Here is an 18,543-nt window from a genome sequence, read left to right as displayed (position 1 = left end):
GTTGCAATACCCACTCTGTTCACAGTAATGCCAGTTTTTAATACCCCTCTTTCCACCGCCGATATATGATGACGCAGGAAATATTACCCTAAAACACTTGTCAAATAAAACAGAAAATACTAAGCATTTTATTATTGAAAAAAAAAAGAAGGTATTTGTTCTCGTTGTGTTTTGTTGATTATATGCAAATCTTACGGGTTCATGTCATCTTGGTATATCAGGACGAAAGTAGTTGAGTCTGCTTTTACTTAATGAAACGGGTGGAGTATACATTACGGACTTCGAAAGTAGTAGAAATATGTGATCATGGGTAATCAGATAAACGATTCCTGTTTATAAAATTATAGCTGAGAAAATACGCATTTCTAAAATTGGAACCGAATCTAGTTTTAGATTTAGTGTGAAAAAAGGGTGACTAGAGGCTAGCACTATATATAACAACATAGGAAGAGAGACGAAGAAAACGAGAGAAAGTGGGGGGATTCATAGGCATGACAAGGCAAAGCAATTAGCAAATATCCGGAAACGGACAAATGAAAGATGGCTTCCCAATTGGCGGTAGAAACAAACAAATATCGGAGTTAATTAAAAGTCCGTCGGAAGATGCCACTTTTTGGTGATCAGAGAATGAGAGGAGTGGCTGTGTGTTTGTGAGGCCGAAGAATAAAAGGGGCATTTGATTGATGGTGGAGATGATGAACGAGGGTATGGCTGAAGATTTGGCCATCGCCGGAGGTCTCATCGCCGTGCAATGTATCGCCGCCGTCCACGCTGTGTTCATGAGCTATCTCATGACTTTGGAGATCGATCCTCTCACCATTGTCATTTTCACCTGCTTCTCTACCTTCCTCGTCGTCTTCCCCTTCGCCATCTACTTCGAAAGGTACGGTCTCTCTCTCTCTCTCTCTCTCTCTCTCTCTCACACCGGTAGAATTGTGATTTTTCACTGGCTCTGTTTTTGTTGTAGGAAGAAATGGCCCCAGAAATTCAGTTACAAGTTAATCATACAGATTTTGATGCTATCCTTCGGAGGGTGAGGAAATCTTTTATATTCTTTCCTGGATGGAAATTAGCTATTTTTAGATCATTCATTCATTTCCATCCTAGTTTTGATGCATGTGGGACGTATTTTATAAATTGGAGTTTTCATATGTTATCTTATCTCCCCTGGCAAGGATGCAGGGTAACTCTGTTCCAGTCCTTCTCCCTTAAAGGAATAAAACTGACTTCGCCAACAATGGGAACGGCCATGCCAAACCTTGCCCCAGGTCTTATCTTCATCATCGCCTGGACTCTCAGGTACATGTAACCTAAAAATATATACGAAAATGTTTTTAAATGCATGCAGCAGAAAACTAATCAAATTCTGCAAAATTATGTCCCCTGATTCCAGAAATCCGTGTGTTTTGGCAGGTTAGAGAAAGTAAACGTAAGAAGCACATATAGTAAAGTCAAGATCTTGGGCACCATAATCTGCGTCGCAGGGGCTCTCGCAATGAGCCTAATGCAGAGCATATCTCCACCTGCGCCCAAGATAGAAACTGGGATGAAATTGCCAACGTTCCCACCAGATGCTATTTTTGATATGAAAAAGATCAAAGGTTGTCTTTATCTCGTGGCTTCTGTCGTCATATTATCCAACGCCTACGTCTTGCAGGTAACTTGCAATGAAATTAAAAGAATCATATAACAACACTACGAAAACAACTTGCGTTATATAAAACTACTGATGTATTTATTGGCAGGCTTTTATTTTACGAGACTTTCCTGCACCCATATCCCTCAGCGCAACCATATCCTTACTCGGAGCTTTCATGACTGCAATAGCTGAGTTGCTTCAAGATCACAGATTGAAAACTGGTGGGCAAAATCTCAGTGTTCCAAAACTCATTGGCTTTACTTTTCTGGTATATTCTGCTCTTCTCTTCCTAGTATCTATAAATTCACAAGATAGCAATTGACCTGACGACATTCTTAGTTTGAATTGGACATTTTGTAGATGAAAGCTTTCATTTTGCATTATGGGTGATTAATTTGTAAAAATTTGTGAAAAGCTCAGGCAGGTGCGGTGCTTGGATTATGCTTCAGCTTCCACGGATGGGCAGTGAAGAAGAAAGGACCAGTTTTGGTGTCCATGTTCAGTCCCATTTCTACAGTTTGCTCCATCATTTTCTCTGCCGTAACACTTGGAGATACTATCAATATCGGAAGGTATGTTTTACCAGTTTCTTCGTCACTTGATGATGAAAAACCCTATTGCCAATCGTGGTGTGTTTATGGTAACACTGAATTGCAGCCTGGTGGGTATGTTCCTGATGTTTACGGGGCTATACTTTGTGCTCTGGGCTAAAGGGAAAGAAGGGTTCGATTACGGAGATGGCTTGGAAACCGAGTTTGATGCAGAGAAGCCTCTCCTAAGTTGAAGCGCGAGTGTTTTTGAGCGGGCGATTACGTACATATTCTCATCGTTAGAACCTTAGAGTAAGATAGGACAAGCTACAGTAGATTTTAGAACAAGATAAAGGTACTGGTGTTACAAGGATATGCAAAATTGCAAATTCACAAAGAATTTGCGTATGAACAAGTGCTTTTGAGAGTGTGATAGAAAAAAGTGTAATAGATGCTTTGAAGTTAATTGTCTTGATCCGAATCTTTTTTATTAATCTCCTTTTTGACTTGCTGAAGAGAACCGTATAATTTGTACAAACTTTATGTTCGGGGCAATCGTTGTTGCGTTGAAGAATCAATTCTCCTACGAAAAAATTGGGAGCACGCGAATTTACAAATATCAGAACGCATTTCCTCCCTTCTTTTTAACGGGCAAAAGGAATGCTTTTGAAATACGCCTTTGAGACATTGGTTATTGGAGTCTCTGAACCTTCTTTTAAACTTGTGAAATACTAACTAGTGCCACATATTATATGCCTGCATAAGCCAGCCATTTGGCTGAGCTCGCTTTCTTAATTTACAGTTCACGCGCATCTCCACTTTCTTCCGTAGAATTTATTTTGGACCTGGAGGAGACTTCCGTGACCAATGAGCATTTGCGGGCCTAGACTATGCTTTTTGGGCCGGATGGGCCTACCATATCTGCGAGAAGAAAAAATATCTAAAAGAATCTCTGAGAAAAACAAAAACCAGAAAAGGATTAGGATAATTTTGAAGAGAGAAAGTACAAGGAATTCTAATAATAAGGTGGGTGTGTGTGTGCGTGTCTGTGAGGTTGCAGGTGGGACTTGGCCGAAAATCAGGAAATTAAGAGGAGGATGGACCCGGTTGAAAGGATCCTCCATGAGGGTCTGCTTCCACTTAAAGTCAAAATGCCCCGTCTCTTAACTTTTTCATGATTTGGCTTTGGCGGTCCTCATCGATTAAAACAAAAGTGTCGGTCAAATTTGGTATCATGCAGCCCACGATTCTCCTAGAACATATCCTCATGTATTTCCCATTTTCAGTTTATTGGCTGGTTCTTTTTTATGTAATCCTTAGAGTAATTAAAAGGTCTTAACACGCAACTTAATTGATATGTAATGATTATTATTAATGTGGAGGGTATGGTAATATTTTGAAAGAAGAAAAAAGACGGGACGTGAGGACTTGCATGAGGGATGTGGTGAAGTGACCTAGTTTAATGGGGAGGGCTGTGTTTGATGACAAGTCATGCAAGTTTGGTCGCCCCTTGAAAACACATTATCATGCATGTGCCCTGCTTTATTCTCCTCATCATCATCGTCGCAGTAAAAAATTTAAAACCAGCAAGCACGCTTCTCTGGGAGCTCCAACCACACTATTTTTATGTTTTTTTTAATGGGATATTTTATTTACTAATGTTTTCTATGTCTTCGTTTAGGATAGCATTGCCTATTTTTTTAAAATTAATTTTATAAGTAAAAGAATTGAAACTTAGTACTCCCTCTTACCTTAAATATAGGACCCAGATAAAAAATCAACTTAAGTGTTTTTTTTAAACAAAAAAACTCATGGATAAATTAACTAAGTCTCGTATCTACAAACAAAGGGAAGGGAGCATGAAGTGTGTTACAGCTGATTTTCACAGCAGTATGTTTGGGAATAGTAATATTTCTGTGCGACATAGCATGCGTTTTCATGGAAAAATTACCGAATGCTATTCTCTCAGCAGGTTTGTGAAGCAAAAATTGGAGGAGAGCATGTAAGAACAATCCAAATAACGGGGTTTCGTTATTCAATAATAATGATAATGGCTTAATTTTGAGGGTAAATAAATTTGAAAGGTCAACGGCTGCTCCCTCCCAATACGAATAAGCGCTGATTCCGAGTTCCCAGTACAAGATCAGTCGTACCGCCCCAAACCTTACGACGGCACTGAAATTTCAAAGTTCTAAGTCAAAGTCAAATCTCTAATTGATTCTTTTTTTTTTTTTTTTTTGCTGTTGGAGCTGGGAACTTCAAAGATCGAAAATGGGATGAACTGAGGTAGAGAGCGGAGGATTCGGAGGAAACATTTGACCATAACTACAACTTACGAATTCAGTCGTCAATTAGCCTAACATTATAAGTACAAAATGACAATGCGCACTCTTTTTTCTTGTTTTTTTTTCTCCTGTTAGTCGCATTGCGTGTACCTCAAGCCGCCACGTCTCGCTCACAAGGGACAGCTTGAAAGCCGTCTTAATTATAATTAAAAATAAAAGAAAAAGAAAAATGGATTCAATGGAGGAGATAGATAGAATGATAGATAGATAGATACTAGTGTAGAGTAACTCAGAACTTGTGGGCATTCGCCGGCATTTATCCAACACCCAACATATAGGAATTGGCAAAAATGTTGCATTGGCCAGCCGCGACGGACCATGCATTATCCGCATTATTATCAACAGGACAAACGAATGGATAATATTTATGAACTTTTTTTCCCCTTGTACCAAAAAAAAAAGAATGAATAATTAATGGAGGGTGAAAACTGAAATGGAATAAAAAGAGAGAAACGGAAGCATATACAGAGATAGAAGAGGGAAGAGAGAAGACAAAAGTGTGTTCCTCGTTCTCATATTTTGGTCCCTCCCTCACCAAACACTCCTCCCTCTCTCTTCCCACTCTTCCCTCCACGCAATTCCCTCGATCTTTCATACTACCTCCGGTCCTTATTATAAGACTCCGTTTGATTTTTTGTTTGGTCCTAATTATAAGACCCCAATTCATTTTGTCTCTCATATTTATGCATTTTTTTCCAAGATAATCCTTCTAATAATGATAGTTCTAGCCAATATACTTAATTAGCAAGGATATTTTAGGAATGACAACACTTGTTTATTACAAATAACTAACTTAACTTACTTCCTTAATCTCTTCAAATAAGTCAACTGGGTCTTATAATTAGGACCGGAGGTAGTATTACGTTTCACTTTTGACTTCATGGAGGGTGAAAACTGAAATATAATTAATCCAAAATGGAGATTAAAACTTCAAGTTTCTATACCTGCAATTTGAAGGTTTTTATTTAATATAATATTCTTAATTAACCAAGACTTGTTTTCACAGCCAAAGGGAAGGAAGCTAGTTATAAAATTAATGACAAACATATTTTGAAAGAGCAGGCCTCTCTTTCTCTCTTTAATTCCCTTGCTCAACACCTACCACTTGTTTGGTTTTTCTCATCTGATTTGTCTGATGCATGTCTGGCATAAATTAGACGACGGCATATATATCCATTGTCCACGGGACAAATTAGGGGCCAAGTCTACGATTTAAATCCCCCCCTCTGTTTGTTTTTTTTTTTGGCTGCATCATTAGGTAGATCTTGTCACCTGTGACGTAGAGGGTTGATCGTGCGGATAACATTTTCAATTATAAGTATTCTTTCACAAGGCTTTATAATACAATGACAGGATGGTGTAAATCAAGGACCGTAGAAAGAGGGATTCAAAAGGCATATGCAAATCAAAACTCAATATGATTCAAATGTATGCGTATCATAATCAAACGACACGTCGTCATTAATTATTCTGGTTTGATGGATCAAGCGTTGCCTCATGCTCACGGTATTTCAAACCATAATAACGACAACCAGGTCCCAAAAAAAAAACCACAATGGCAACAAAAAAATAACATCATGCGCCCCCTCTGCATATATCATCACCATCTGACTTTCGAGTATCTTTTGTTTAATTAGACACAGTCCCACTTCTAATATTTTGACAAATCCACGAGACAGCCTGTGACGTGGTCAAGTAATAATCTCCAAGTGATGTACTAACTCTCTTGTTCTTAATATAAGAACTAATTGATTAATTTAAATAGATTAATAAAATTAGTTAGGTTAATTATTTATAATAAATAGATGTTGATTTTCATAAAATTAAATAACTTCGCTAATTAAGTGCACTGATTAGAACTACCATTATTATAAGGACTATTTTAAAAATAAATAAATAATATGAGTGACAAAGTGGATTGAGGTCTTATATTTAAGATCAAAATACTAAACTAACTCTTATATTAAAGACAAAAATACTATTTAAGTAGAATCATATACTTCCACGAAACATCACGTCTCTGTATATTAAAAAAACAAAAAAAGGCACCTCGCGTTTCATTGTTATTCCAGCCTCCGTGGCTCCGTCTCCTATCGCCTAAACCCCACTGCATAAACAGGGGGGGGGGACAGAAACCGTTGCCACGTGCTACTTCCTGTCTTTATTATAAAGATTTATTTGATTTTTAATTTGATCTTTAACGTAAGATTTAAATTTATTTTGTCTCCAATATTTATTCATTTTGTCTTCAAGTAATTCTTACAGTGATTGCATATGTTAAGCAGATACTATCAATTTATAATTCAAACACACGTGATTAATAATAACATCTTAAGAAAGACTGAAAGACAATATTTATTTATTACAATTAACTAATTTAACTAACTTTTTTAATATCTTTAAATTAGTTAATTAAATCTTATATTAAAGATAAGAAGTAATTAATGCTCCAATAAGAATAAAAACTTTTTTTGCGTGTTTATCCGTTTAGATCTCCTAAAATTACTTTATTTAGAGTAAGGAGAGAGATAAACATGTAATGATATCTTCCCCCTTTATGAAATCCACATGTTGGATGAGACTTTAATACTGCTTGTCTGCTTTTTTCCCTACCTCCAAAAAAATTCGGTAATTTTTTTTGCAGCGGAAATCCCCCATACAAATTATTCATCAGTAATATTGTGACATTAATAGTGTGATTTAAATCAAGTGATACTTACCAGTTGAATTAACTTATTATTATTGTTAATGGATAGAAGCTGGTGAAATAAATATTAAATAGTGTCTTTTAATTTATTACTCCTCCGGTCCTTAATATAAGACCCATTTAACTAATTTGGTTAGATTAAGGAAGTTAGGTAAGTTAGTTAATTATAATAAATGTGACACGTTTTTCTTAAAATACCATAATCATCTTTTTTAATACCCCTCTCTCTTCTACTTGATTATGGTTGAGAGAGTATCCATAAGGGTGATTTAGAGAAATTGATAAATATGAGAAATGAGTTTTATATTTAGGACCAAAACCAACTTAACAATTGGGTTCTATATTAAGGACCGGAGGAGTAGTTTACAGTAACTGAGAATTTTGGCATGTTACAGTCTTAACCACATCATTCCACATGTTGTGTAATAGGATGATAATTACATCCCTAATCTGGACCATGTTTGGTATATGATGGGCGACGCAACATTCTAACACTATTTCCTATCTTTAAGATAAAAATTAGTTTACCTTTCAATTTGGTTATAAATATAAAATCATAATTCACTTTGTTTCTTATATTTAATCATTTTTTAAACAGTCTTTATAGTAGTTACACATATTAAATATTATACTAAATGATAGTTCTAACTAATATAGATAATTAATAATGAGTATTCTATGAAAAACGTTACAAATAACTAATTTAATAAATTTTTTTAATATACTTAAATTAGTTAACTAATTTTTATATTAAAGATTATAGATATAGTATATGACATAAAAACAAATGGTTCCCATATAATAACAAACGAATCATTTAATTATTTTGTATTCTTTTATTTTTTTAAACAGCAACAGCTTTTAACGGGTTACACGTATATTATATTGCTTATTATATATGGCTATCATCACTCCGCAATTGTAATATATTTTAGGAAGCAGAGATGAAACGCAGAACAGTACCAAAGTTGAGAAATAGATGATATGTTTTGTATTCTTGTCGATTCTTACTCATAATTTCTTTTGTTTATAGTTTTTTTTTTGCAAACAAAATAATACTCATGCTTTACATTTTTGTTCAAGAATGTTGAAACAAAGTTAATTCACAAGATATAATTCTTAAAATTTTAACATAGCATCGTTTCAATGACAATCAATAAATCAAATAAAATTCGCAATAAATCACGATATTTATAAATCATAACTAATACAATCAATGTAAATGTTTCTTGCTACCCATACATATTTTATTCAAAATTCTATTTCCTCTTTTACTCAACTTACTATTTTATTACTCTACAATTTAACAATTTAATATAACCTTCATATATATTTTATTTCAAAATTTGTTACTCATCGAATAATGCATGAAAAGTTGTTGTGATGCAACCTATTATTTTTTGTTTAACATTTTTTTCTTTTGTTCATGCTAAAAAATATAAACACCTTAATTTATTTATAAACCTATTGGTCTATTACTCATGCGAACAATTTAAAACTAATTTGTAATATTGTAAAAATATGATTAACAAAATTTTTTTAAAACGTCAATAGTCACCGTTAAACATACTTTATTTAAAAAAATGAAAAAATTAACATACAAATGTGAAAAAGTTCATTCTGAAAAAGAAATTGATAAACCCCACGACTGCAACAGTAATTGAACTTAAAAGGAAGAAATATACTACCTCCGCTTCTTACTATAAGAGCTAATTGACTAATTTGAGTAGATTAAAAAATTTTGTTAATTCAGTTATTTGTAATAAATAAGTCTTATTTTTTTTTAAAAACATCTTTACTAATCATATATATTAGCTACAACTATTATTTAATGAAACTTTTAACGTGTGTAACTATTAGAAAGATTACTTTAAAAAAATAAATAAATATGAGAGATAAAATGAATTAAAATTTTATATTTAGAATTAAATTACGAGTTAAACTAGTTTTTATATTAAAGAGTGGAGATAGTATTTTATGCGCACAGAGAAGCAACCAAATTCCTCATTTCCTCCCGGCTGTAAGGGGCATATATTTTGTGAGTAGAGCATCTTTTGAGGTTCCTTCATTTTTTTTAAATATAAAAAAAAAAAAGATTACATCCTGAAGAACTTAGAAGCAAACAAGGGATAAAAGGAAGCTGTTATTATTATAATTAACAGTAGGAATTGCGTAAAGAGAAACAAAAGAAGTGAGCGGTGGAAGCAAGCGATCACGTTGCCGCTGACATGACCCCAGTCGCCAGATTGCGGAAAACCCCCCCCCCCTCTCTTCTTTTCAATAGTCAACTATCTATCCCACCAGTTATTAAATCTTAATCACGCAATTCCTAAATTTCCTCGCCAAACCAAAAAAATAAAAAAAAAGCTATATATAACTTTTCTATTTTATTTTATAAAATTGCCTTGCAGGCCAGGGGATGCAATTTTACTTTTTGTAATGAGTAAAAGGACAAGCACCGCGCGCTCATTAATAGGGGTTGCGGCGTTATAACTTTTATAATAACTAATTCTAATAAATATCAAGACCAACCATATTGCTGATCTGTGATTTTCGTTTTTCTCGTCATATTGTTACTCCCTCCGTTCTTTATTATAAGAGACATTTAATTCTTATGACATGTTCTTATATATAAGAGACACTTAAAAATTGTCTCTATTTTTTTGTATTGATTTCCTATTTTATCCCTATTTATTTTGTCTCCAACTCATACTCTCCCTCCCTCCCACTTCTCTTTCTTTTAATAATTTAATTGTTCTCTCTCATACTCTCTCCTTATTAATGGGGGCATTGTTAGAAAAAATATTATACTTTTTATACATTAATTGTCATCAACTAATTTTAACTGTTTCTTTTATTAACATAATTTAATTATTTGTCTTTTATAATAAAGAAGGAACGGAGAGAGTAATGTTTAGTGGCATCACAGGCCACACAACATTAATACTACCATTAGTACAGTACTATATCTTTTCAACGTTTTATTTAATATAATATTTATTTAGACACTGAAAGAAAAACCACCGGCCAACTTATCATCATGGCTAACCAAGTTACGCGTGCTGTCCAATTTTTAAGGCCAGATTCTCTTTCGCTGCAATAGTTTACACACGCAAAGTTGTATGCTTCCCTATTTTTATATTTTTGTTATTCCTTCTTCTTTATTTTTAGCTAGCACCCTTGTTCTATTTTCGCATGTTATTTTTGTTTTCCAATTATATGTGTATTTGCGGGTACACTCATCGAAATTGTGTTGAAATTAAATACCGATCTGGTAAGCATGATGCGGTTCCGTTTTGATTTTGTTTTTGCGTTCTATAATTGCTAGGAAATTAATATTATGCATTTTTCTTTTGAAAAAAAAAATGTCACGAGAGGTCATGAAATGAGGAAATTCATAATTCTCGTCCATTTTTCTTTTATAGCGTGGGATTGTGTCCAACCTCTAGTTATAGTAATCTTCGTTACGCTGCGCATTCAGAATTTAATGGAGCCATCAATGATTCGAGATCAGGGGTTTCGTGTCACAACCAAAACATCCATCCACTTTCCACGCCAAAATATATCTGGGGATTTGTTAACATTTATTATCTAATAATTTTAGGAAATTTGATTAAAAAATTATATTGGCTAAAGAGATCTGGTGCAACTCATCTTCAATATATGCAACTTTTTTTTTTTACCGTGTGTAATTTATTTTTAGTCATGTGTAAAAAATTTTATAGTGGTTAAAGATATATTGTGGCAATTGAAGAAGATTTGTAGATTCAGGCCTCTTTGTCTGGTAAAATTTTTTTGACATATGTTTTCCACTCATTTTTCCAATCAGTTTTGTCAAGCCACATGTTAACTAATATTACTTTCGGTTATAATTATAAGATATTGTTTTCGGTCTTAATTATAAAATATCGTTTATAATTTATAAATGAAATCTTAGAATTAAAACTAGAGGTAATATAATTCAGGAATTTTAAATCAGGAGAAGATATTTGTGGAATTTTCTTTTGAATGGTATGAAAGCGTGGGAAAGCAGTGGGAAACGATTCGATTCCATTTAGGCAAGGTTTGCATGTTACTACATAAGGCTGGGTAGGGTGGCTGAGGAGGGACACACACACTCACGCTTTTCTCAGTGTCTGGAGCCGAATAATGAATTGACGATGTTATAATGTGTTTTGACATTTTACAACTGTATTTTCTTTTGTTGTTGTTGCTGTTGTTTATTTAACTCACCTTAAAAAATAATAATAATAATTTTTTAATTTTTATTTTTCAGTGGAGGAATGCTTGTCACCTACTCCTTTTTTGAGTTCTCAATTCCCCTAAACTCGTGAGTAAAAGCTTTTCAACCTGTTGCTTTCTCTCCAGAGCTCTCTCTGGTGGTTCCAATGGAGAGGCACAAATGCAAGCTTTGCTCTCGAGCGTTCGCCAATGGCAGAGCGTTAGGTGGTCACATGAAGGCTCACTTGACCTCTCTTCCTCTTCCTCCCAAGCCCCACCCTCTGATCACTCCCTCTACGCTTTCCTTCTCTTATTCCTCTTCCGACGACGACGACGACGAAGAACAAATAGAAGTAGCGCCTGGTTACAGAGATTCCGACGACAAGGCTTTGAGTTATGGTTTGAGAGAGAATCCCAGGAAAATTTCAGGTTCGCAGATCCTGAGTTCTCTTTTGCGGTTGATGCTGGCTCCGTCGTCCAGGACAGAGAAAGCGAGACCGAGTCAAAGAATCCGACTCGCCGGCGATCCAAGCGAAACCGAAAGTCCAGCGTCGGGGCTAGTCAGAAATTTGAAGTGACCAGGGCCAAGTCAAATTTGACGGAGTCACCGACGGAGCCGGAACCGGTAAGCTCCGTTTCTGATACTTCGCCGGATGAAGATGTTGCCATGTGCCTCATGATGCTTTCGAGGGACAGATGGATGAGAAACGTCAAGGAACAAGATCAAGTTGAGAGATCCAAGGGGCCTGAAGAGATCAAGTTGAAGAGGAAGCATCAATCTAATAACGCTAAGAAAACTTGTCGATCTTCCCGAGCATTGGACACTCACAAGAGCACCTACTTTCCAGAAGAAGCAGAGAACAAAATTGCAGGTAACGATAAAATTTTCGAATGCCCATTCTGTTACAAAGTCTTTGGGTCGGGACAAGCTCTGGGTGGCCACAAGAGATCCCACCTCCTACCATCTTCGTCGTCCACTGCTATGAACTCTGCTAAATGTTCTATAGATCTCAACCTGCCAGCTCCGGCAGAAGAAGATGAACTAAGCGTGGTTTCTGATGCGTAAATTTTGCTCACTGATCTTGCTATGCTTAGTTGTATTATGCAATTGGGTAAGTTAATTATTTTTATTGTAGGTAAGGAACATCTCATTGTCTTTATTGTTAGATCAATGCTTTTGATGGTACAATCATGGCTGACTATAATTTATGTTTTCACCAACTGTCTGGCTATGTCTCTAGAGTTGGGTGAATTAGTGGCTAACCATTCTCTTTTTCTTTCTTTTTTTCATTTGTACTACTTGACCTAGATCATCATCATCATTCTCGGCGCAGACTACAAGTTTTTGATACTTGCACTGCAAAACTCAGTTATGTATTTTTTGGGGATTTGGTTGTGGACCTACAACTCTTTCCCTTTAAAAGTACTAAAGTGCTCCATTCCTGTTTTTTATGCTCTGCTTCTATTCCAGGCCGGTCTCTGCCCCTTTTTTAACCACTTTCTGATGCAAATTTTTTTGAAAACCAGCTTTTTTCCCCTTCGGGGTTGCTTTTTGTTTTTGTTTTTTTGGTTTGGTTTTATCATCTCTTGTTGGAGAGCGAAGCATGTAGTGGATGAACTCACAGGCGGAGTCAGTAACTGTGCAAACGAAAGAAGAAACCAATAAAAAGTATGCAGATAGATGATATTGAACAGGGGGGGATTGCCCCTGGGAGAATATCTAGAAAATTTATGAAATTTCTGAATGGGATATTTTGTTTTGTTATGGAAGAATTTATCTGCCTTGAAAAGCACGAAGTATCCGGTTAAAGAGGAGGGTGGAGGTCCCCCCATCCTTATACTATTCTTATAGAAGAATCAGTCAGATTTAAGCAATCGTCCTATATATGATCAAATATATGCCAATAAAAAGCTCGTCATGTATATAAATCATTAATAAACCATGTGTCTTGCAACGCGGACTTCTGTTTCTTAAATAGTAACAATTCAGTAAAGTCGACCCAAAAAAAAATGGATATAATATTTTACTCAAGAATCATAACGAAACGCTATTGTTTTGTGGGTGTCGAGGCGTTTAGATTAATTTTTTGGGAGTAATTCTGCAATGTACCAAATTAGTGTACGAGAAGAAGAGTATAAAAATACTTCCTTTTTGGAAGTGATTCAGGACATGACGTTTAGCTTCGCAGGATTCTAATTGAAACTTGGGTTGTGATTAGACCAAATAGAGATCTTGATCGGATTGGAAATAGAAGTGGTGGGTTGAGTTTTAGGGTTTTGACCCTTGGGGGCAGCCTTGGTTGCAGAGTGTGTCAGAGTGTGGAGTCGGGGTGTGATTGAGGCATCACCGAAGGTCGCAGCGAAACGACAAAAAAAGTCAGTTAGAAAATTGTCGTCTATAGCTTAAGCTTTGTGGCATTCATTTGGGCAAACTCTACGATGCAAATACGCTGCTTTCTCCTGCTGAAAGGCACCATCATTGTTTCCTACTAATCTACGCTTTCCACGTCTAGGGGATTCTTTTGACAGTTTGGCACCCACTATGTTGATTTCAATTTTTTTTTTTTTTTAAGATTGGTTTTTAATGTTCTTGCCGGATTAGCCGGCCGTTTTCGGTTGTTGGTAGAGTATGTGAATTGCTTGATATATGTACTCTGGGGGAATATAAAGAGTGCTGCTCCTTGATTCTTCCCTAAAGCCATTGGAAGAAAATAAGGAATAAAGATAATAGATTTACGTTTCTAAAATATGTTACGATCTTTAAGGATGAAGAATCTTCACGTGGGCCCTCTCAAAGGAATATAATATGGAAAGGGAAACAATGTTTTTCATGAGACATAAAAAAAATGTTATCAAAATTATTTACGAATGATTAAGTGTTTGCTTGGATTAATATGCAAAAATGAAATTTGTAGCCTGAGATTTGGATCAAAGTCAATTACTGTCATGAGATTTATATTCATCACTTCAGATACTTTTGTTAACAAAGATCTCTTTGATAAATTAAAACTTATTTAAAACAATATATTTAAAATGTAGTAAATGCGCTAAACAAGAAAACATAAATGCAGCTCATAAGTGGAGAAATATAGGTTTTACTCACTGAAGTTCAGGGACCCAAGCCATTTTAGTTCATCCAAACACTTAAAGAGATATGTAACAAAAAAAAACTTAAAAAAACAACTCCTCCTGGTTTTGGGAGCCCGGGCTCTAATTCAAGCATAGCCCTCTAGTCTGCCATCCCATTTGCAAGCTTGTTTATTTATTAAATACACATCTGATTACATAATCATATATAATAAATCTCAGGTCTTTATCAGTATCTACGAATAATTATTTTTTTGGCCAAAACGAATAATTATTTACGAAACTATATCCATGTGTTTGTGTGATAAAACAAATTTTTTAGTCATGATACAAGCTTCAGTTGGTAAAAATGATTGTCTTTTTTTTTTGTTAAAAAAAAAGAAGAAATCATCCAAACACAAATTCTATTATAGCAAGTAATTTTTATCTCAACTTTAGTTTGCATAATAACTTGTGAAAATTTCAGTTTTGTAAACACGAGTCTAAAGAAACGTCCTATAATGAGTAGTAAGTGCGTTTAAGGAGTCTGGCGGCAATTTTCAACAGTTCTTGAAGAAATGCTTTTCTGTTGTCGTTTAGACCAGCGCAGAAACAAACACACCCCAACAATTTTACAATAATAAAACACGAATGAAAAGGACAATGAATTTAAGGGATGACTATGAAATACACAACGTACCGATCACATCTCGCGAGTGTTGAGTGCAAAGTGATTTATTACAACTTTTAAATATAGTGACGGTGTTAGGACTGAGGAGAGACAGAGGATCACATCACAGTGAATATCATCTGTCCGGCTTATATACTGTTCGGTTGTGAGAAACTGATGGAGAAAGGAAATAAATAATTGAAATGCCTTCCCTTCATAAACTACAGCCCAAAAAAAGGTACATGTTGGCAACTTGGCATTCTATTGCCGTACAATGTTAATTCTTCTTCCATCTTTGAATAACAAATAATTAATTAAAAATAATAAACAGGTTAAAATTTATTTTTATTTTTAAATATGTCCATATAATAAATGAGAAAAAGTATAAAAATATATAAAAGAATATGAGGAAAAAATAATTAAAGACAACATTAAAAAATATACATTAAATATTAAGATAAATATAAATTAAAATTTATAAAATAAATCACGACACTTTTCAAATTTAAAACTTATAAATACAGGGGAAGGGGAAGGTATTTTTGGCATCACAGCTAACCATGTTGCAGATGAACAGAATAAAAATACGTTGGCATGTTATTTGTATTGAACACTATTTGCTTCATGCTGTGGGATTTCTTGTAGTTTTACAACCTGTCGCAGCGGAAGCTCTGAACAGTTCACTTCAAGGCCAGAAAAGAAAAAGAAAAAGAAAAAAAAGAACAGTTCACCCGGATGGGCTTCGAGAGAAAGCGAGACGCCCGGCATTTGGTGGTATTCGTTCCGACTTCCCGAATCCCATTCCATCGATCACAACCTTTTTTGGGAATCCTGACTCTTGATTGGCTTTCCTTGCGTCCACAGGCTACCTTCTCACTCAAGCCCTCCCTCCAAATTCCAGACCCAGCAATGATGACCAGCACCCATCGGGGCCAACCACCACTACTTACTAAGAGGACTGACCGCCACCGACCGCGAATCATGGCCGGCGGCGCCCCCTTTTGCTCTAGCTTCTCGACAACCACCTACACTGAGAGGGAAACGACCACGACTCACCATGAACGAGACAACCACCACCCATCGCGAGGACGATCGAAGTCCGCCGCCGAGCTTCTCAATTCCATCACAAGCTTGTTTCCATCACCTCTATCACAAGTCCAGGTCCCTCGAACATCAGGCTTCCCTTACATGGCACCTCCATTCTAGCACCTTGAGCTTCTTTATTTATTTATTTTGTGTCTTAAATCTGATCTGGTATTGTGCTTTCCGGAATTGGCTAACAACTTCTTATTCTTCGGTGATTATCGGTGGTTCAGCATGTTGTTGCTGAGGCGCGGGAGGGATCGGAGGAGAGTTCTTCTTCTTCTTCTCGGCCTTTTCATATTTTTAATACATTTTACCTGATGTTTAGTATAAGACATCGTTTGACTTTTATTTTGACCCTAAATATAAGACACTAATCCATTTTGTCTCTAATATTTATGTCTTTTTTTTAAGGCATTCCTTCTAATAATAGTAGTTATAACCAACACACTTGATTAGGAAGGATATTTTAGGAAAAACAATACATATTTATTACAAATAACTTAATTTATTTTCTCAATCTCTTCAAATTAGTTAACTAACTCTTATAATTAGGATCGGAGGTAGTATAATAAAATTATATCAGGATCATATCTCGCTATCAAATATACTCTCAAAACTCAATTTTATTTCTTTTTTGATTTTTGCCGAGAAAGTATCCAAATCATTGAACCATCCACAAAGGAGTAACAGGAGCAACAAACAACGCCCAAACATGAGTTCAACAGTCCAAGTAGCAACAGGACGCAGAAAACAAAAAAAAGACAGGACTTGTAACTTAATCAAAAGCAAACGGCTAAACAACTAAGCAGCAAGAACAAAAGACAAAGAACCCAGAAACTCCTAGCCAATTTAGCAAAGAACACTAGGAACCCCCGCTAGCCCACACTTTTTTGGATCTTGATAGTATTCAATGATCGACTAATCCAATCCCACCCAACAAAGGTCCACTTAAAGGCTGGGGTGTCCCAACGAAAAACCCAGTTCTATTTCACTTTTTATTGGGCCAATATTATTGTTGATTTTTACAATTTGATTCAATTTTATTTTGATCCATTTAGTTTCAAATTGTTAATTTTGATTCCTTTAGTTTTATACTCATTAAAAATATAAAGAGCATTTATTAAAGACTAAAAAAGTATGAAACTATACAGACCAAAACTTAGGATTTAGGACTACAAAAACTAAAAGTAAAATTAGATCAAACTATAACTATGACTATAACAACTAACAATAATATCAACCATTTTTTTATTCAAATTTCATAAACAACGGGGACTTGCTTCTGGGTTTTGTCGTATGACAGAGTAATTTAATTACTTTCTCGACCTCTTTAAAATTCTGGTCCGCTCTGTTTTGGAGGCCGCTAAGCATAAACCTTATTGCAGTGGCCCTTAACCTGCCCCTTGTTCGGATACAAATTTAAGTCAACTGAGGATTCCCCACCTACCCCAAGTAAATGGGCTGGTAAAGGAAAAAAGAACATGAAGAAGATTTGTGTGGCTTTTGAAGGAAAAGTTGACCACAAAGCCCAACAGGCAAAGCAACTTGCTTTTTCCGCATTTAGTATATGAAGGACCCAGGCGTCGCATAATCGTATCATTAACCCAAAATAAACACTTTTGTTGGTTAAACGGCCCAAAACAAGCAGTTTTATTGGGCTGGCAGTGTTCCCTTCTTCCTTCCCCGATATTGTCCATTGGTATCTGCTAAGTTGATTTTGATGCTTCCCATTTTTGTTTTTGTGAAGTTCCCATCAACATATTGTTTGATTTTTCTATCGCTGTTTCTTCGATGGAGGATGAAGAAGCGACTGACAATGACGATGGAAGCAGTGAGTATCTGAAAATGAACACCATCGGCGAGGACTGGAGATCTGTGATGAAGGCTCTGGCAGAGAGAATCATGGGAGAGTGAGCACCGAAAGATCTTGTTTGGGCAAATATGTCTTTTAATTTGAATCCACAGAACTAGGCTTCCCACATGTAGATGCCTACAGGGAGAACTTTTGCCATGAAAAAAAGAAAAAAAGTATCTAAACTTGCTTTTAAAGGAAATGAAAGGCATTTACTATTTCTATCAGGCCACTTTCGTCTTCGGCCGAAAGTTTTCTTTTGCATTGTTTACTCAGAACGCAATCTTCTTGCTGCTTTTATCCACACAGCAAGATGCTCAATCAATCAAATCAAATCAATAGATGAGTGGATAGGTAACAGGACTTGGTTCCAGTGAAATGGACTGGTGTCTTACAGCTTACAGTTTAATGAAGTCAGGTTTGACTT

General features: G+C 35.5%; 1 protein-coding gene and 1 pseudogene across 1 annotated transcript; both read left to right on the top strand.

Annotated features, from left to right (window-relative positions):
- The first annotated feature begins 498 nt into the window (after positions 1 to 498).
- On the top strand, positions 499 to 2,684 carry LOC114754029 (WAT1-related protein At5g47470-like). The gene is made up of 7 exons (XM_028942754.1): positions 499 to 883; positions 968 to 1,033; positions 1,183 to 1,299; positions 1,414 to 1,657; positions 1,746 to 1,907; positions 2,060 to 2,211; positions 2,297 to 2,684. Exons 1-7 carry the CDS (start codon positions 684 to 686, stop codon positions 2,421 to 2,423), a joined length of 1,068 nt encoding a protein of 355 aa, XP_028798587.1. The 5' UTR covers positions 499 to 683; the 3' UTR covers positions 2,424 to 2,684.
- Positions 2,685 to 11,488: 8,804 nt separating this feature from the next.
- On the top strand, positions 11,489 to 12,549 carry LOC114754026 (zinc finger protein ZAT1-like; annotated as a pseudogene).
- The last annotated feature ends 5,994 nt before the right edge of the window (positions 12,550 to 18,543 follow it).

The sequence above is a fragment of the Neltuma alba genome, unplaced genomic scaffold, assembly GCF_004799145.2.
Source record: "Neltuma alba isolate B1F8T4 unplaced genomic scaffold, ASM479914v2 tig00008413_pilon, whole genome shotgun sequence".
NCBI lineage: Eukaryota > Viridiplantae > Streptophyta > Magnoliopsida > Fabales > Fabaceae > Neltuma > Neltuma alba.
The sequence above is the reverse complement of the archived record's forward strand: the minus strand, read 5'-3'. Positions and strand labels throughout refer to the sequence as shown.